The sequence below is a fragment of the Manis javanica genome, chromosome 5 (genome assembly GCF_040802235.1).
Source record: "Manis javanica isolate MJ-LG chromosome 5, MJ_LKY, whole genome shotgun sequence".
NCBI lineage: Eukaryota > Metazoa > Chordata > Mammalia > Pholidota > Manidae > Manis > Manis javanica.
The window spans coordinates 106,107,898-106,128,597 of record NC_133160.1 but is presented as its reverse complement, the minus strand read 5'-3'; the positions used below and the strand labels follow the sequence as shown (position 1 = coordinate 106,128,597).

Sequence of the window (20,700 nt, the reverse complement as noted above, 5' to 3'; positions counted from 1 at the left end):
ATCAATGGAGCTGGAGGACATTATGCTCAGTGAAATAAGCCAGGTGGAGAAAGGCAAGTGCCAAATGATTTCCCTCATTTGTGGAGTAAAACAACAAAGCAAAAGTAAAGGAATAAAATAGCAGCAGACTCACAGACTCCAAGAAGGAGCTAGTGGTTACCAAAGGGGAGGGGTGTGGGAGGGCAGGTGGGGAGGGAGGGAGAAAGGGATTGAGGGGTATTATGTTTACACATGGTGTGGGGGATCATGGGGAGAACAGTGTAGAACAGAAAAGGCACATAGTGGATCTGTGGCATCTTGTTGCACTGATGGACAGTGTCTGCATTGGGGTATGAGTGGGGACTTGATAATATGGGTACACGTAGTAACCACATGGTTTTTTCATGTGAAACCTTCATAAGAGTATATATCAATAATACTTTAATAAAAAGTTTAAAAGAAAAAGAAAAAACTGAAGGAACAAAACAGCAGCAAACTCACAGAGCCCAAGAATGGACTGACAGTTACCAAAGGAAAAGGGACTGGGGAAGATGGGTGGGAAGGGAGGGATAAGAGGAAAAGGGGGCATTACAATTAGCACACATAATGTAGGGTGGGGCACGGGGAAGGCAGTATAGCACAGAGAAGACAAGTAGTGATTATATAGCATCTTACTATGCTGATGGACAGTGTTTGTAATGGGGTATGTGGTGGGGACTTGATAATGGGGGGAGTCTAGTAACCACAATGTTGCTCATGTAATTGTATATTAATGATACAAAAAAAAGTTTAAAAAATTTTAAAAACATGAAAAAGAACAGTGAATTTATAATTTCCTGCCAATTTCTACATTATAACAAACCTTCTTCACACCAAAATAAATAAAATAAAAACACAGAGTTCATACCAACTTCCTTTACCAGAAAGAGAAGAAAATTTCTCTAAGCCCTCTTGTCCACAGACATGAGGTGTAGTTGCCAACATCTGCTTTAGAGAATAGATCTAAGAGCATCACAGAATGCTCACTTTATCCTCGTCAGAGAGAACAGTTGCCAGGAGAGTCTGTGATATCCAACAGAGAAGTCAAACAGAGCCCACGGGCCACAAATACCCAACTGAGGTTAGAGTAAAATGATCTTGTAAGGCACTTCCAACTCACAACTATTATTCAATTACTTCAGAAAAGCTTTCCCCTTATTAGCATCAGACACAAATATGCTAAAAATACCCACTTCACCAAGGATCAGAACCCAAATGGAGAAAAGTATCTGTTACCCAATATGCATTATTTACAACAGGAAAAAAAGATTAAACAGTAGAAAAATGGTAAGTAAAACCATGGTATTTTATAAAACGTGAAGCCCATCAACAAAGGCTATGTATGAAAAGACACTTGGGAAAACTTGTGTGGGTTTCCCCGCCTTTTTTCCACAGAAGTTGTATGATTATAGTTATAGTAAAATAAAGCATGGGGAAAAAATAAAGGAACAGTACCCAGTGTTAATAACACTTCTGTATGGGGGACAGGATTTGGGGGAATGCATGCTTACTGCACTTTTTTCAGGTTCTGATGTTTATTGTTAGGAAAACACTCATATAACATTTTGCAGATATGGGAAGAGATAGTAAGAATTTTGTAAACTCTTCATTTTGTATGCTTCAATGTAAATAATCATAGAGAAAAGAGCCCCTTCCAATAGCCACTGGACAGAAATCTTACAATGTTTGTGTTCCTGACTCTTCCAGGTTCCTGATCATTCTTGGGTTTTCTGCTGAGTATCTTCTTTCATAAGACAGTCAATGACTGCCTTTTAAAACCAAAATGTAGTAGGAACCAGCTTCAAATAATCCACTTAAAAGGCACATTTTTGACTATTCTGTTTTCTTACTCTAACCAATAAAAAACAATGCTATAAGAGAATCACACTCACCTTATATGATATAATATTCTATGTCAACCTCCATGCTCTTAGTAGCGATTTTATCAAAGTATGCTTGTTTTGTTTAAGTCTTTTTAGAGCAAGTAATCTAAAAGCCTCGAGTGGATCCTGATACATCAAGTTGTTTTGAAACACAAACTATTCCCTAAGATAAACTGCTTGTTTGTGTTCTTATCCTGCCTTGGACTCTCAAAGTCCTACTTGTATTGATAAGTATTCTATATAAACTTCCTGGGTATTAAGAATTGTTAGAACTTGAAATAGTAGTTTTTTTTTTCTTTTGCTCCCTTTGAACACTTTCTATTCTGATAAACACCAACAAATCGGTGAAAATTTGAAATGAACGTGGAAAATAACTCACTTGGAAAGTAATCCATCAGGTCCTGAAGGTTTTATGAGGTATTTGTCCACTCGTTTGTCAAATAAGTAATATGGCAACTGTAAGCGCTTGGTGACATTATAGAGGTTTAGGGCATACAGGGTTAAATCTCCTTCTTTATATCTTGGGCTAAAAAAAAAGATCAACTCAATAAAAATATTTATCTAATTTAAACAATTGAAAACTTGATTACAAACATAATTGTGGATATTAATATTAGTATCTACAGTGATGTGGGGCCTCTTATTATTCTTTTCACAATATATTAGACCACTAGTGTGGTCCTATGTGAAAACATGATTAAAAACATTCCTCTTCCCACTTCCCATTACCAACTCTTGCCAGGCTGAGTTCTAGGAAGCTGGTCAGGCTGTGCATTTTAACATAGGAAGGTCAAATGGTAAAAGGTGAATTTTGAGGGTTCATGTTAATTCAAATTATAAACCAGATAAACAGGAGTTTTTCTAACCTTACAAAAAAACTGAAACAAGAAAATTAAATCTGTTGACACTTTTCAGAATTTCTATCCAAACCATTTCCTGTTTTTTCCTAGTTGGACCTTACTATCCCTAAAGTTCCCACTCACTAGAAATTGGAAATGATAGATGTTTTTGGCAAGAGTTATTATTTTAGTATCATGTTATCAGGAAGGACAGACTGAGCAGAGAGAAATCTCCAAGACTTAGGAGCATATTTTGCTACCAGAGGCCAGAGAACTGGGCTACAAAAATCTATGTGGCCTCTCAACTCCAGAAATTGGGTTGAAACTTCTGAAAACAAGATTGTTGTTACTATTGTTCTCCTCCTTCTTTTAATTATTTTTCTAATTCTTCTCTTAAAATTAATTTTAACTAATTCCTCTTAATTCTTCTCCTTTATTGAATTTGTCAGATATGACTATATTCATATAATCATTCATGTGAATCCACATTCATATTTATATTCACTCATAATTTCAATGACTTAACTGTTCAAATAAAAATAGTTACGTGTTCTTAAATTTGTCCTTTTCTTTATTCATTTAAAGTCAGAGTGTATTTCTAGTATGGATTATGACAAAATCAGTGTACGAATTTATGCTAGATTGCAAATGCCCATTATTTATTATTTATTTATTTTTAGTTAAACTCTGGCACCATGTCACTGTGAAAGCAGAAATAAAAGTAAAGACCAATGACAAGCCTTAGACCCACTGAATAGAGGACCACAGGGTGTCAGAGCAGGAAGCCACGTGCTTACTGATTAAAGCTTGTTGCCTGGAAAAGAGTGTGTTGCATACGTACTGGTTGATGTTTGTGCAGTGGAGGTATACTCGAAGTTTGCTTCTTTCTGGACTTTTCACACTTGCCATTAATACTTTAGTGCCTACCAGCTTCTTGAACAGAAGAGATAGCCAATAGTCCTAGTTGTGGTGGTTGGGAAGGGGAAGGGCAAAAATAGATCTTTATTTAGTTATTTATTTAACAAAAACAGTGTCAAGCAAATAGCTATCCTATAAAGACTGGGACTATTATCCTAGAGGTATTTAAACAGAATACCTCATTTGGTCGTTACCACCATGAATCTGAGGGCAATATTGCTGAGAGAGAGTTTAAATATTCTTTTTTGTCTATCATGCAAGAATTCAAAGCAAAGCTCAAAGCCAAACTTTTAGGTACACACATGTGTACACACACACACACACATGATTGCACACAAAGGCAAATTTTAAACATAGAGCTTCTGTATGTTTAAGACACTAAAACAGTTTCCTTTAAAACCTTATAACCATTGCCTGCCCCCCCCCCAATAAAATAATGTATTAGGTAACAATCATCATTGGCTAGCAAGGTAAAAAAAGAATGACAAGCAGACATTATGTATCTCTTGATGGACACACACATCTGCTATAAAGAATTCTTGAAAACAAAACAAAAACAAGAATCTGATAAGCTCTAGCCTCAAGGTCTACCTACCAGTGTACAGGAAAGATGGAACACGGGGTTAACACGCTAACTGATACCATAGGAATAAATTTAGCAAAATCCAGGTTGTGGGAAACACTATAAAACAAATTACCTGGTTTCTTTTTCTTCTTTTTTTTACTGAAGTATAACTGACATACAATAAATAACCTATTAATTTTGGGTGTATATCATGGTGACCCACTATGTTCACACATTATGAATGATCGTCATGGCAAGTCTAATCACCATGTGTACTTGTTTTCTTTAATTATTAAATTCCAAGGGACAAGATAGGAGAGGAAGGAAGAACTTCACAATTAACAGACTTAAGAGATATATCAACCAAAGGCAATACATGGACCTTGTTTGGATTCTGATGTGAATAAACCAACTATTAGAAACATCTGATATGAAAAGGAAAATGTGAAACACTAAATATTTGATGATATTGAGGAATTATTGCTAACATTATTTAAAGTATGATAATGATACTTTGTTATGTTTTTACAAACGAGATACATACTGAAATATTTATGGATAAAATGATATATCTGAGATTTGCTTGAAAGCAATCTAGTAGGTGGGAGGTGAGGAGCAGGTAGGATTCTGGATTAAACAACAATGGGGATTCATATACTTACATACTTTGAAATTTTCCACAATAAAAAGACTGTGCTTTTTTTAAGAACCCCACTCAATATATGCCACAACTCTTCCTCCTTCTTAAGCTGAGGAAAGGTAGACTCAATAGAAAAACAGCTTTTGTTTCCCTGCTTAAAATCAGATTTTTCACTGGAGACGAGTAAAACCAATTACATGTTTTCAAATGAGACAACTTCAGCCTGGTTCAGTGAGTGGTAGGGTAGAAAGCAGGCCTCGGCCAGGATTTGTGCAGGATTCTTTCAAGTAACACAGAACAACTGTGTGACCTCCAGCAAATCACACAGCCTGATCTCAGTTTGAACTTCCTCATTTGAAAATGGATCTAAAATACCTGCCTTGCCCATTTCCAGTACTGTTATTGAAATCAAATAGGGAAATTTAAAGCTGGTAGATTTAAAGCTGATTCCCTTGTATCCTGCAGGTGTCAAAGGGTACCTTTTACTATTCTTGCAAGTTTTTCTAGCCAACTGTGAACTTTGAGGAAGAAGTATATTTAATGCATATACAAAGGGTTCTTAAGCCAAAGGTTTATGTTTGGGCATTGAAAAGATTTTGTTAACATAATAAATAGCTGTTGCTACTTACAAAGAGTGACAGAATAAGCTGGTTAATTCCTAGCCATTATACTCAAAGTGAATTTTTTAGAAGCTACTTATTTACCTTCCATGTTCAAGGTGCATTTAAGAAAGGGCCAGATTTTGGATATTTGCCTAATGAAAATATCATTTGGTTTAACTCTACAGTTGACTTATACTTGGAGAAGATAGATTTCATTTTTTAACAAGGCCATTTTTCTAAGAATTTTCTATAAGTTATGAATAGTGTGCTCCATGAGCTTGGACCACTAAAGATTAAAAGCAACTTTGTTGAGAAATCTATCTACAAACCACAAAAGCCTAGTTTATATTTTGGCATGTGCTTTTTGCAAACTTTCTTAGCTTTCCTATACTATTCAAATAATTCCCTTAGGAATTATTCTTAGAAAATAGATGCCCTCAAATGCCATTTTAGACTAAAAATCAAGGTCATACTTCCCAGAGCTCTATCTACACTAACCCAATTTTTAGACATAAATCTGTCAGGTAGCTTTTTAGATAGAAAGTCTACATTTCTTGATTTAGTACCAGATGCAGTAGGAGATAGGGTGTAAATTAGACTTCATTCATAAATGTTAGAGAGTATTAACAAAATAACCAATTCTTAGGGTGAGATTTTTTTGAGCAAATACATGATACTGGCTTATCTTAAAGTTAAATAAATTATTTCATAACATAAAAAAGTTTTGAAACTTTGGATACCATAGGTAATTTTCACTTTAATTTACTTTGCAAACATTTTTTTATCTAAGTTTGTTATCTTGTAAAATTAGAGTCATAAAATTTCAAATTACCCTTTGTTTAAAGACCCCATACCATGCACCAAATGGCCCACATTAATTTCTTCTCTTCTCATAAGACACAAAATGTTAGAATTTCTTCTCTTGAGACACAAAAATGTTAGAATGGAAGATCTCTAAGATTTCTTTCAATTCATCATTCCATGGTACTGAGAGCACTGAATTTATTGAGAGGATTTGCTCTTCATAGGAGCTAAAAAAATAAGGACCCTCAGTATATGGGAGTCTACTCACAGAATCAGGAAAATAATGGTCACTTACAGGTAAAGGTTCGAAGTTTTTATCCACTAAGTGATAGTTTCCAGCTCCGAAGAACACTTGCCTCATCACCACTTCTATGCCCATTCTGGCTGACAGACCCAATTTATCCAGCCACCTGGAATAAAGTAAGGCCCATATTTCTTCAGGCTTGGAAAAGTAACCCAATTCTAATTACACACTATTCTGATTTATTCATCTATGTGGGAGGAACTGACAGGAAACTAGAAAAGTAGTATTAATTATAATTAAGTCATCAAATGAAATGGAGACCATCCTTCCCTTAGTATGTTCTCATACTTCAGCATGATAAAAATCCTTAAAGACCATTTATATGCCATAGGAGTCCCTTTCAGGGTAAGGCAACTTCTGCTAAGCAGAGTGGACAAATTCCCATCCCTATAGATGATTATTCTCTATCTTCGGGATACCCCTTGCCTTCACAGTCCCATGTGAGGTTTGAAGAAAGGTTGCTAATAGTCAGCAGTAGTAAAATGTGAAATAAGTAGAAATCACACTTAACTTTTTGGACATCTCCTCCACTGCATCTTTAGTTAATGGCAAAACAAAATCCATTCTCTCTATATGCCTCATACCCTCCATGAGCATAAAGATTTGTGCTTTATTCTGGACTTACAAGAATAAGGATAGGAGAGGTAAGAGAATATGTCTCAATGTGAAGATACAGAATTTAGATTAATAAGAGTGTTAGCAGACTTATGGATTAATCATAAGTAAGCCAGTTATTTAAAGCAATCAAGATTGTGGTGGTTGGTTAGTGAGGTGATGTATTCAATCTTTAAACTCATTGGTAGCTCCTCTGATGTGATCTCATACTTCAGGCTCTAAACTTCTTGGGAATCCATGAATATAATATTTGTAGCTATATTCATAGATTCCCAAGAAGTTTAGAGGCTGAGTCACAGCTCTAGATGCACTCTTTCATCATCTCCTGTAAAGGAAGGAATCCTTGGCATACTTAACAGCCATAATCAAGGAACAACACTTCTAAAGCAATTCATTCATAAATGATTATTTGGGACACACATTAAAGATGTCCAGCAAACTTTAGTAAATCATTTTCTTGCAATATCTGGCACAAATTTTGGGGCTCAACCACAGAAATTGTCTTTGATCAGCTTTTGGCTGATGAGCTATTTCAACTTAATAAAAGGATAGTAGAATGCTGCTATCTGGTCCCTGAGCCAAGTGCTTCTTCACTCACATAAAGCCAGCAGCAAAGGTATTGGACAGCAGAGGTGCTCCACCCCCGTATGCAGAGCTTGTTTCTCCTAACCAAACCTTCTTGTTGGGTCTGGTCTCCTCAACAACCTATGGAACAGGAAAGTCTCCGTGGTAACTGCAAACAGCCTGACCATTTGTAGTGCTGAAGATTAACTACATTCAAACCCTTTCGTTCCCAGGCCCATTTGTCCAATATAGCTACAAAATATGCTCATAGTCATTTAGATTCTTGGGCAATTTACTTTTATTGGAATACAAGGTATGAGAGGAATTTAAATAATCCCATTCTTATACCCTATGAGAGATAATTCTACCAAAAAGGCTACTGGAAGTTGTTTTTAACTTCTAAGCAACATACATGGGTAAGACCCTATATTGAGGGGGACTGAAGGTGAGTAAGACCTAGGGCCTATTCTCTAAAGTTGAAAAAACATGTAAATTTATATACACATAGAATTTAGAACTAGCTAGTCTACAAAATAAGGACTCTGACTTTACAGTAGTCCCTCCTCAGTCAACCACAGTTCAAAAGTTGGTAATCCTTCTGACACACTGTCAGAAGGTCAATAGTAGCCTACACTACATCACAATGCCTATGTCACTCACCTCACTTCCTCCCATCACATAGCCATTTTATCATCCCACATCATCAAAAGAAAAGGAAGAGTGAGGACAATGCAATAAGATATTTTGAGAGACCACATTCACATACCTTTTATTAAAGTATGTTGCTATAAATGTTCTATTTTATTCTTAGTTATTGTTGTTAATTTCTTACTGTGCCTAACTTACAAATGAAACTTAATCATAGACATATATGTATAAAAAAATTTAGTATGCATAGGGTTTGGTACTATCTGCAGTTTCAGGCATCCACTGGGGGGTCTTGGAACCTGAGGATAAGGGGGAACTAATGCACATGAAAAAGAAAAAAGACTTACCTGGGAAATTTTTTGCACAGATAAAATAAAAGTGTCCAGTACATCAGGGTTTAGAAAATCTTCTTTGGTAGCAATTCGCCCATTCAAGTAGTAGCTAAATTATTCAGAAAGTATTCAGAAACAAACCAACACTCTTTACTTTCTGCTTTTAAGTTAATTGGATGAATTTACTCTCCTTCCTACCTCTTCCCACATCCCTTTTATAAAAAAAGGCAGATGTTCGATCCCAGAAATGGGTTGCTTTAATTTGTCTGATTTCTCTCAGACTGTTCAAGTACAGTTGGACAATATCCATCATATCATAGACAAATCCTCACAAATGCCTAGGGTGCCTAACTGGTTTTCTTGGCTTCACTGGAGATGGCTGGTAATTATAGATTTGTTTAGTTTATGTCACCGTATTCCTATTATGTTAATATGTGTGCGCAAGTTAGTTAGTAGTTTAAAACCTATACATGCTTAAGGTACTCTACAAGAAGATATGTCAAAGAAATAATCAATCCTCCCATGTTTTCTTCCATATGCTACCTCTATAGCTTTTCTTCTTCCTTCCTAATTACAACCCTTAAATAGAATTCGTGCCTCATATCAAATTTACCGAGCATCATAATTCCTCCAGGTGGTAAAGATACCTCGAGACAAGTGCTGGGCATAGAAGCCACAGGGCATAAATCTGCAAAGAAGTAAAAAGCTAACCTTTTCAAACAATATGGCTTCTCTCTCACTTACCAACTTTACATCTCCCTGTATGGCCCCGGAAGATGACTGGTTAGCCAGAGACGGGTAAGATTCCTCAAGGGAGGAACAACCTAAGACAGGCACAGTTGCAGGGGGGCCATCAGATGAGAATTTGGGGATCAACAGAGGTGAAGCTCAGAACCTCAGCCCCCCTGTTTTGAGAGAAATCTGCATCCATGGATGTTTTAAGGCCCTTGTCTAGCTTGGATTAACACATAGTCTACAGGCACACACCTGATCATCTACAATTGCTCTCTTACAACACTAAACTATGTTTTCTACCTTTATCTTGCATCTACCTACCACTTCAGCACTTTATTAAAAATAAAAATAATAATAATAATAAAGGGAGAAATGTGGGATCCACATATAAATCAAGTATAAAAATCAAACGAATATTCATATTTGACCTGATTGTTTATAATTCATAATGCGTGATCAAAACCGAAAGTTTCTGTGATGAATGCCCTTGTACTGTTCACCATGTAAGAACTTATTCACTATGTAAGAATTCGTTCACCATGTAAGAACTTGTTCGTTATGCTTCAGAAGATTGGAGACTGACGAGAATTAGGCTTGAGATGGATTAATGATTGTGCATTGAGCACTGACCCCCCTATACAGAATTTTATTGTTGTTAACAACCATTTGATCAATAAATATGAGAGATGCCCTCTCAAAAAAAAAAAAAGGCAGATGTTCTACTAAGCAGAGATCAAGGTGGAAGGGGTTCAGTTACTTTGTCCTGAGAAGACACAGTCACCAGTGTGGATACTCATGGGTTACCCATTCTTTGGCAAGCATGCCGGCTTTAGCTTGGTATCTGTTCCATGAGTTAAATGGTAATGTGCCTTAATCTTTGAATTTTTTTTTATTTTGGTATCATTAAAATACAATTACATGAGCAACACTGTGGTTACTAGATGCTCCCCATTATCAAGTCCCCACCACATCTTTGAATTTTTGTTTTATTAATACTAAAATTCTAGAACAGTGCTGCTGGAAACACTTTGTTTCTTACTTGAACTATAAGGCCAATTAGCAGTTAAATGGAAATAATTTTTTGAAAACTAGGTAACAAGTAAAGCTAGCATTATTTCCTTAGTATTAAGGTCAGGAAACATACTTACTGATGCCATGTAACTGAATCAATCACTTTTCCCCCCGCCTTCAGGAAGCTAGGAAAAAAAATCCGTTATGTTATCACTTAATCCTCATGTGCACAATACATGAACAAGAATTTTGTTCCCTAGAAATGGGCTGTTACTACTTTAGGTTCCAGCAAACAGAAATTTCCTAATTCTGATAAAAAAGTTTTCATAGCTGCTATTTGCCCACAAATCCTTGGTCTTCTGTGCCAATGTTCCCTCTTTGGTAAAACATCTAGTTAGTCAGTAAATGGTTTAATAAGAAGTGGGCTATTGATGGGCCCCACTGGAGAAAAATATTATTTTTAAGAAAAATGGTTCTGCTTCCTCTAGTTCTTACCTCCTCAGCATCTCAACAGTCTTTCCTCGAGGCTGGCCAACATCAGGACCATAGAGCTTCGCAGTTTTGAAAGCAGATTTTCCTAGAAGTTTATGCAATTCAATAAAATCTTTTCCTAACTGAAATCCATCGATGAAAATACCAGACTTCTTCCGGAAACTGTTAGGTTCTGAAAGACAGCACTTTTCAAAATAACCATGTACCTAGTTTTGTTTATTTAAAATCAAACATAACAGCAGCATATAAAAGCAACAAAACATTTCCAAATTACAAAACCTTAGAATCCAAAGTCAAGAAAAGTAAAACCCCTAGTTGTAAGGAAGATACTCCAGAGAAAGAAAAATTTTAATTATATAACTGAGGTATGAGGGGTTATTAAGACAATTTGAAGTTAATGATGGAGATATAAAACTAACAGATATTTGGGAAATAGTCTGTATTCAGTGTTTAGTAACTTAATTTACTTCAAAACAAGCAAACAAACAAGGCTGGGTTGGAGCAAGACATTTAGGTCTGAGTATCATGAAAATCTCAAGGAACCTGGGAGCTGTGGATGTTGCTGTATTCTAATTGTCCTCAGCCCAAATGCACCATAATCTAGGATTAGCAATAGGTTCTGGGATATATAAAGGAGTTTTCAGCCATAAGCAATTCCAAAAGTTGCATTGTTGAGCACTGGCACAAATGTGTTGAGTCAAAAGAATATTTGCTAATAATAAAAAGAATGTAATAAATGGGAACAAATAATGTCAAGGGGGAGAATCTCCTTATTAACGAAATGTTCCTGGGGGACACTTACCATTGCCTAGTTCCCAAGAAATGTTGTAACTCTTGGAAGAGCAGTAGTCTAGGAGCAACTGAGCATTAGAACTGTTCCACTGCAAATCTGCTGTTCGGAGTAATGCATTTATACCAAAGATCAAGTCTAGTCCTGAGCAATTTGCAAAAGTATACAGCATATCCACTGAGCTTCCTAAAAGAAAAATGTTGCAGTTTAAGGGTTAGGTTGGCACCACCATAATGAAGGTCTCCAGATTTGTTCTTTGTAATGAATTACTATGTCCCTTGTTAAACTGAAGGAATTCCAGTCCTAATGAGTGACTACAGTTATGAATAAAAGACAAAAATTTAAGAATACTAATATGATTTCATTTACTCCAATTGTTGAATCAAGTCCCATGGAAGGTACCAAAAGCTTTGGTCAAGCACACAGGTTTTGTGCAGATGACCTCAGGTGGACTGGGAAAACTCTATTGTATGGCTCAGTGCTCAGCCTGCACACACCGGACCTCATTAGTCAACATAAACCCCACTTTTCATAATCTGTCTCTACTCACTAACTCAGTTGCAAACTATTTTGGTAAATTTAATTACATTTAAAAGATTTTTTTGAGAAATGCATGTATGTGATTTATTACTTTAAAATTAGTAGAATTAGCCATAGGACTGTGGTTTCCAAACTATGTGCCAGGGCACTCGGGGAGCTACAGTGAATTTACCACACAGTTGTCAGGTTAAGCAAATAAATATACAGGACATTTATCTGAACTTCAGATAAATGATGAATAATTTTTACTGTATGTCCTATGCAATATTTGAGAAATACAGAAAAAATGCATTTCATCTGAAATTCAAATGTACCTGGGCAACCCTACTCAGCAGGGGCACTGCAGGATCTCTTAAGTTTGCAAGAGAAACCCATCACATCTGTTGGACGTGACAAGAATTACTATTAGGTTGTTTGGACCTAACAACTTAATAACTGAAGCTCTTAGGTATTTATTATGGGCTAGGTATGCTGTGAAAAAAGAAGTTTTGAGCTCAACTTTTCCAAACATTAGCTAGTCTATAATCACTTCTTGAGAGTGAAAACAATATCATTTTGAGTGTCATCTTTTTATCGTATGTATAATAATGATTTTTTTTGAGATAACAAATAACCAATATATTTGGTTATTTGTTAAGTAGAAATTCACTCTTGAATTCTTCTGGGTTAAAAAAAACTCTACTTGCCATCAGCCATCCCTGGCAAACTTACACCCTTTCTCCTTAAAAATGGGTTTGTTTTTGTTTTCTTTCTAAATCTCCAGCCTGAGTTATTCAGATCACCAGAACAGTGAAACCCTAGATTTAATGTTGCTGATAAAGGCTGAGAGGCAGAAATGACTGTAGCAAGCTGTTTCAGGTGTTTCTGATGTTTGCTCTGGCACCTGCTTACAGACATTAGGGTTTGAAAAGCTCTGGAGTCCTGCAGCCCAGCATGCCCCTGGATCTGGAGCCGTGGCTGAGGAAACTAATACTCAAGAATTGAAGTGCTTTGCCCAGTACCACTCAGCTCTTTGATGGCAGTGCCATTCATAGAGCCTGTTGCAAAGGCATGACTCAGTGCCGTAGACATGGTATACTGTAGGTGGACATGTGATAAAATCATGTTGTAGAAAGTTTCCTGGACCAGGATTCATAAGATCTGAGCTGCAGGCCCTGCTCTCTCACTTACAGACTGTAAGATCAGGGGTGACCCTTTTACCCTGCATGAGCCTCAGCTACAGATCTGTAATCTGGGAAGCAGCAATCCACATACACCTTCCTCACATAACCAAGGTTGACACCACACATGTGAGAACCCTTTGCAAACCATAAAACACCCTTAGAGATATACAGCACTATTACTGCTGCCTAGCCTCTGTACAAAGATTCTGGCATTTTCAAAAAACCTGGAACATTTGCATTTTACAGTATTTATCCAGCTCATAATTTACTCTTTATCTATTTCTTCATTTTTCCAAATGCACTTGGAATTTGCATAGCTTGAAATTCCATCATAAGCTTCCTATAATTTAACAGTATCATCTAAAATAAAAGGTGGGGCTGAGTTCAAATCGACTCTTAAAAAAAACACAAACGCACCCACCCTACTCTCTTCTCAAGTAATAATAATAACAAAAGTCATAGATAATTAGTCGATATCCAATCATTATCCAATCCCTTATCTCTGGGACAAAGATAATCTAAATGTCATTAAAAACAGGCACTGACTCTCCCTGGCATTAAGCCTGTATGTTCACATTATGTGTGTCCAGCATCCAGGATGGGAGTGCGTGTTGGGGGGGTGGCATTGGGTGATGAGGAAGAGAGGTGGAGAAGGACAGCAAGGAATTAGCTCACTAAATAGGATTATCTTAACAAGGACGTCCTCATTTGTGCAGTCACATCCAGAATTACATCTATAACACTGCTTCCTTCTCCTGCCCAAACAGGTTTACAGCGTGTTTATATTCCCATGACAGATGTTTTTGTCATCTTCTACTTAAGTTAAATACAGCATAATGAGTCCTGTAATTAGAAAACTTAACCTATATCTTCCAGAACACCTGTTTTAAGGGTTCAGGCCACTAAGCAATTAACATATTCTTTTCACAGTAGACTTTTGCTCTGTCTTCCCCATTGTATGATACCACTCCAAGTACTCAGGCATTTCCAACCTCAGCCATGGATGCAGAGCAATGTACGGAAATACCTCCTGGCTTCTGAGATACTTATCATTATGAGTTGGTGCCCAGGCTAAACACAGTAGATTCCTACTTACATATTTCCAAGATGTGCAGATTAAAATAGAAAATTTCAAACCAGAAGTCAAATGTTTCCAAATACAAGTCAACTGTCTCCATTTGTTATACATTTTAGCATTGCCAACGAGGTGGCTGGAGTTATACTGACCCAGTTACATGGTTAGCAAAGGAAGCTTCCCTGGTGCTATGAAGGTCCAAAACCCAGAGGCAGGAAAAGATGTTAGAAACCTCCTATCTTGGTTACAGAAAGGTCATGTGGAGTAGCATATCTTTTTTTAGAAAAATTAAACATAAATTAGTATAATATTTAACATGATAAAAAAAAGTAGGAATCTACAAACTACCCAAAACCATGGAGTCTTTTCCTAGCAGGCCTGTAGCATAATGATTTATTACAAATGAGACCTTACTGCTGTGGCTCTTTAGTGGGATCTGAGACGGTCCTGCCTTACACCAGATTCCATTCAACCATAGATCATGTTATTAAAGCAACAGAGTAGCTCCCCCACCTTTCTTTAAAATGCAAAAAATTAATTTAGAGGACTTCATTATCTATTAACATATAACCTATTTTTTTACTTTTTGTGTCATTTTTTTCTGTACTTCATAAATTAAAAAAATAAATATAAAACATCCATCAGATACACTAAAGTCCAGATAGTGTACAGCAAAATCTTATAAAAATAGTTCACTTTCAATAATGTGCTTTTTAGAAATATTGATTAACCCAAATTAATGTCAAGATAATTTATTTTCCAAAAGTCAAAAGAAGACAGTTGTAGAGAATCTGAGCAGGTCATTTCCTTAACTGAGATCTGGGGCAACATCAACCCTTAGTTAGGTATAAAACATCAACTTTCAGATAAAATATATTTCATAGTTAAATAAGGATTGCTAGTTTCAGTTGTTTTCAAGCCCTGCATGACATCATCCCATTTTGAAGACTAGAAACCTGTTTCAGTGAATGGAGATAAATTCCTGGTTTGCCAAGCTAGTTCTGCATCTGCAGAGCACAGAGGGAAGAGAAAGCTGCTTCATTCATGGCCAAGACTGTGTGGTGTGACTGAGGATTCCCCTGCCTGGTGATACACCGACTCCTAATAGGGGCTGCTTCTGCGAGGAGTGACGGAAGGGACAATGAGTTGTGAATGGTTTTCACATTTTACTCTTCATACGTTGTATTTTACTTTCACGTGAAAAGTGTATCCATGTCTTCCTAGACTTCCTTCAGAACAATAAAGGTCAATATTAGCCAGTGAATTATTGATTTCTGTAATTCATTTCTTAGCTAGTAGGCAAAGGCAGGTGAAAAAGAGAAAAAAAAGGAAATTTTGGGTTCGAAGTTTCACGCTAACTAGGGATAACATTCGTTGAGTATGATGCAGCTTTACACAGCTGCTGCAGGGTTTATTAGAGTCAAGCCCAAGTTCAAGCTATCCAAATATTTTGGGGGCTGGAGCACCTTCAGGGTGCTTTTCATTTCTTACTAGAGTAGGTGCTGTTCTTGAACTTTTTCTGATACTGTTCTGTAAGTAGCAATTGCTCCTGGAAGGGCCATTCCAAGTGTAAGCTCTTCTCCACATCAGAAGGGATGGATCCAGATTTGCAAATATCTGTAAATGGAAAAAAATAATTTAGAGAATCTATTTTCACAGAGACAAGGTTAAAATCCTATACATGTATTTACTTAGCTATTTATGGGGCTAAAGCAGGATAATGAACTTTCTGGTTTTCAGGTGTAAGTTCAGAGAGAGATACATTCTGTTACAAATGTCCAGTCTGTTGGCTAATCAATCATCGCAAACGAACAACCAAAGGGTGGGTTGCCTAAGAAACATCGGATTTATAAACATCGGCCACAGATACATTGGACATAATGTCATGATATTTAACAAAGCAGAAGCTCCTCAGACACTGAAAATTGTTAGAGACCAACACCAAAGAAAACAGTTCAGTTCTCTTAAGATTTATTGTTAAAATGAATAGAAATTTGTTTTACATGGACTATATCTGCTTTGTGGTGATTTCCTCTTTCCATAATGGTAGGACAGGAAATGTTGACCTTTTCCCTTGTAATTTGGTATCAACAAAGTTTCTGAGACCACAACATGTGTACTTGGAAATATCCACCACTCTCCAAGTCTGGCCGACTGTGCTTCTTTATCACAAGGCAGCAGGGCTGCTGGGCGCTTGCCGCCAGGGGAGCAAACCTGCCAGGGACTTCCTTTCTGTGAAGCTGCACATTCTGGCTTCCTGGCAGCTGGTGCCTCATCCATCCCTGTGCTCACAGAGGATGTTTCAGAGGCCCTTGGATAATCCCAGTGAGCCCCCACCACACACACACAGGATGAAGAAGACTGATGAACAAAGGACAGTTTCCTGTCTAAACTTATGGACCTTTTGAATGCATATGACTGGTTTGAGAAAAGGCCTAGTCTAAACATAAACTATTCTGTGTTATTCCAAGGAAACCCTCCTGCTTTTTTTTAATTTTATTTTTTATTATTTTTATTTTGGTATCATTAATCTACAATTACATGAAGAACATTATGTTTACTAGGCTCCCCCCTTCACCAAGTTCCCCCCACATACCCCTTCACAGTCATGGTCCATCTGCGTAGTAAGATGCTGTAAAATCACTACTTGTCTTCTCTGTGTTGCACAGCCCTCCCTGTGCCCCCACCATACTATACATGCTAATCGTAAGACCCCCTTTCTTTTTCCCCCCCCTTATCCCTCCCTTCCCACCCATCCTCCCCAGTCCCTTTCCCTTTGGTAACTGTTAGTCCATTCTTGGGTTCTGTGCTTCTGCTGCTGTTTTGTTCCTTCAGTTTTCCTTTGTTCTTATACTCCACATATGAGTGAAATCATTTGGTACTTGTCTTGTCTTTCTCCACCTGGATTATTTCACTGAGCATAATACCCTCTAGCTCCATCCATGTTGCTGCAAATGGAAACCCTCCTGCTTTTTAAAAAATTTTTTCTAATTACTATTCTATCAGTTCTGGCCGAATTACTAACTGCTCTAAACACTTCCAAGTAAAGAAAATAAACAAGGAAAATATGTAATACATGAAATACAGAAATACAATTCATTAATATATACATTACAATAATTCAATGATGTATATATTTTTAATAATTGTTAAGATAATGATTTAACTTCCATTTGATGTGTGTAGAGCACTTATGAAAGACCCAGGGCAAATGGCTCGTGGCTCCCTAGGGCAGGTTTCCCCAGTGAAGCCCACAGACTTCCACTATCAGAATCACCTGAGGAGCTTGCTAAACTCGTAATCTAATGGAGTCCAAGAATCCAAATATTCAAACTCACCCAAGGTGACTATGTCTAGTCAGTAAAGCCTGAGAACCACACCCAATAAATCAAGTCATAAGAGCCATTCTTAGAAGCAGAGCCTGTTTCCACGTACCGCCCCCTCACTATACCTGTCACCCATATCTACTGCTGGAGTAAATGGGTTTCAATCCATTGCTGTATTCAGCTGGAAATGCTCTCTTCAATTTGACATGTTTCTGCCCACATGCTCCCTCTTCAGCTACACTCACTACTCACAGCACAGTCAGCTCCCAGGCATGCCCAGCACACCTTCACTCGGGAGGACTCACCTGCAGGAAGCCGCCGGGAGGAGGAGACCTGCCCACTGCTTATTCATTGTGTGTAGGTGTCCCCACAGCTCAGTGGGAAGTCCTTAATCTCTTATTGTTAGATGTGAGCAATAATATTTCTCCAAGAATGCTCATGACTGACTCCAGTTAATGGAAGTATATAGTTAATCTTTAAAAATATTCACCCTGGTTGACTTGAGATTGCCAGTAACTTCTCTCTTCAAAGGTTGGTTCCTTCTTGGGATCAAAAATTAGAAAGTCTGTCTTGGTACCACCAAATCTCAGGTATGCAGGAGACAAACCTTTGGCCAAAGTACGAAGCTTTGGAGAGCTGTTATGGAGACAAGCAAGAAATTAGAATGTTTTTTTCCCAAAACAATCTAGCCAAACATGTTTCCTCCCTTCCCTCCTGGTGGACCTATTTCTTAATATCTAGCCATACAGGCCTTGGAGGGGAAAGTCATACTGGGGAATCATCTCAGTCTGAATCTCTCTGTTTGCAAGGTTGCTCTTCTAGGTGTCTGAAGGCAACTTGGTGCTCTAACTGTGGCAAGAGCTTGTATTTTAATTGACAAGTAGGATAGTGTTTGGAAATTGCAAAAAATCATAACCTTCTATGATTGATGGAGGAACAGAGGTAAAAGAGTGGAAACTACAGGGAAGATGACTCTGTGTTTCTTTGAAAAAGAGATGGTCTTCAAACATTCATATTCTCAGAGAAGTTCAGAAGTAATTTAACATTCCTCCTCTCCCTAACCTCCCTCCCCAAGGGAAACTATCCTTTTACATTTAAGTGAAATAACTTAGAATTATTTAAGATTCTAATTCCTAACACTGACATCTCCAATTTGAGCAATTCTAAATGCCTGTCTCATAAAGCTCCAGGGCTCCTGAAAGGTGCCTATTAGGTCCTCAGAAAGGTACCAAGTGCTATAGAAAGGAATCAGAATGACTTATAATTCCTTCCCTCAGAAGATGAAAATGCCATGAATATTTATGTGAACCAAACTAAGAAAACATTAGACCCAGTTAGCAGGGGCACCTGTGGTACATCCAGGAAGGCTCACATATGTGATCCTGGCTACTCTGCTTTCCAAATCCTCTGAAAAGAAATAAAACCAATGCTGTGTAGTTCTTGGAACAGTTGAGTTAATTAGTTTGCAGGCGGGCTGATTTCAAACTGGAAACTCATCCCAGGAGAACTATTGAACTGCCAAGTCTTTTGACATCCTAGGAATCAAATGCCTGACCTGAAATACGGAATATGAAGATGTTCTTCTGCTTAACTACATGCGTAAAATTTTCAAAAGGTTTCTTTATTTGTACTTAGGAAAGAGGAATTAAAAGACAGAAACTGACCAAAAGATAAGTCTCCTGCATTAAAAACTTCAGGGATTCTCCTCATCAACTTTTTGTTTGTAACTTGAGAGCTTTTTACTATGCTCCCTAACTAGGCACCTTTGCCTTCATGAGCCTCTTATTCCATAAACAAAAAAACACTTAGAAGTGTATTTTATGATGATGTTTATAGAAAGACAAATATGTTCAGTTATATATTAAAACATTTTCTTTGACCTAAACATTCATTTCTTTAGGTCTTAGGGACTGTCTTGCCAATGGGTTTCAGCCCTGGGCAAGTTCGCTATGGATTCAATGTGACCAAGGAAATGACAGAACGTTCTTAGGGTGAAAGGGTGATACCCAACTCTATTTCCATGGTGGCAGGTTAATCACTAACACCCCATCCACTCAGAGTGAGTCTGCACACAGCGAGCTGGTCTCTGAGTCTGGGCCTCTCTGCCCGTACAGGCGTCCTCTGGCTCTGTCTTGGCGCTGCCACCACTCCAGCCTCTGCTCTGCTCTCCTGCAGCCCCACCGCCCCGCCACCATGTCATGCCCAGAGCACTGGGCAGAGCTCTTTATATAGAGTCAATAGCAAAGTATTGCCCACAGGTGTGCAGGGAGCTAGCCAACCAGGGCCAGGTGAGAATCCTAGCCACAGGAATTTTAATTTTATCCACAGGGACCTTAGAATATTTTCATGGGCCCCTTAAGCACACAGTGGGTCCTGGCATGAGCAAATGCAGCAACAGGTGAGCCTCAGAAATGCTATCAACCTGAAATTCTCCCTGGCTCAAAGACCTGACAGGAATGCTAAGAAGGATGGCATCTGCCAGGGGAGCCTCAAAACCACTTGAAGATAAACAGAAATGCTAACTTGGACTAAGTAAGGATTCAGAGGAGAACTATTTCCACTTTGTTACAAACCCAAGTAAAATAAACTGTAGGGAGGAGGAAGAGAGCATTATTATTTAAAGAGTACAAAGCCTGAGTTTGGGAAGATGAGAAAGTACTAAGATGGACAGTGGTGATGGTTGCACTGCAGTTTGAATGTAGTCAATGTTAGTGAACTATGCACTTTAAAATGGTTAAGTTAGTAATCTTATGTTTGGTATATTTTACCACAATAAAAAAACAAATTGAGTACGTAGTGTGATTTTAACAATGAAAATAATATTTTTGAAGAAGAT

The 20,700-nt window shown here is 37.6% G+C and overlaps 1 protein-coding gene across 3 annotated transcripts in view; it reads right to left on the bottom strand.

Annotated features, from left to right (window-relative positions):
• The window catches only part of HPSE (heparanase), a 40,706-nt gene that overhangs the window by 12,159 nt on the left and 7,847 nt on the right, over nucleotides 1-20,700 (bottom strand). The window contains exons 2-11 of one of the 3 annotated variants that reach the window (XM_073237372.1): nucleotides 18,355-18,500; nucleotides 16,030-16,155; nucleotides 11,773-11,946; nucleotides 10,974-11,142; nucleotides 10,616-10,663; nucleotides 8,748-8,841; nucleotides 7,787-7,893; nucleotides 6,565-6,679; nucleotides 3,582-3,700; nucleotides 2,281-2,427 (exon numbers count right to left, since the gene is read on the bottom strand). In XM_073237372.1, the coding sequence (XP_073093473.1) occupies nucleotides 2,281-2,427; nucleotides 3,582-3,700; nucleotides 6,565-6,679; nucleotides 7,787-7,893; nucleotides 8,748-8,841; nucleotides 10,616-10,663; nucleotides 10,974-11,142; nucleotides 11,773-11,946; nucleotides 16,030-16,155; nucleotides 18,355-18,500 (1,245 nt within the window). The remainder of the gene's footprint in view (nucleotides 1-2,280; nucleotides 2,428-3,581; nucleotides 3,701-6,564; nucleotides 6,680-7,786; nucleotides 7,894-8,747; nucleotides 8,842-10,615; nucleotides 10,664-10,973; nucleotides 11,143-11,772; nucleotides 11,947-16,029; nucleotides 16,156-18,354; nucleotides 18,501-20,700) is intronic. The other 2 variants (XM_037021188.2, XM_037021189.2) reach the window with 2 other exon arrangements.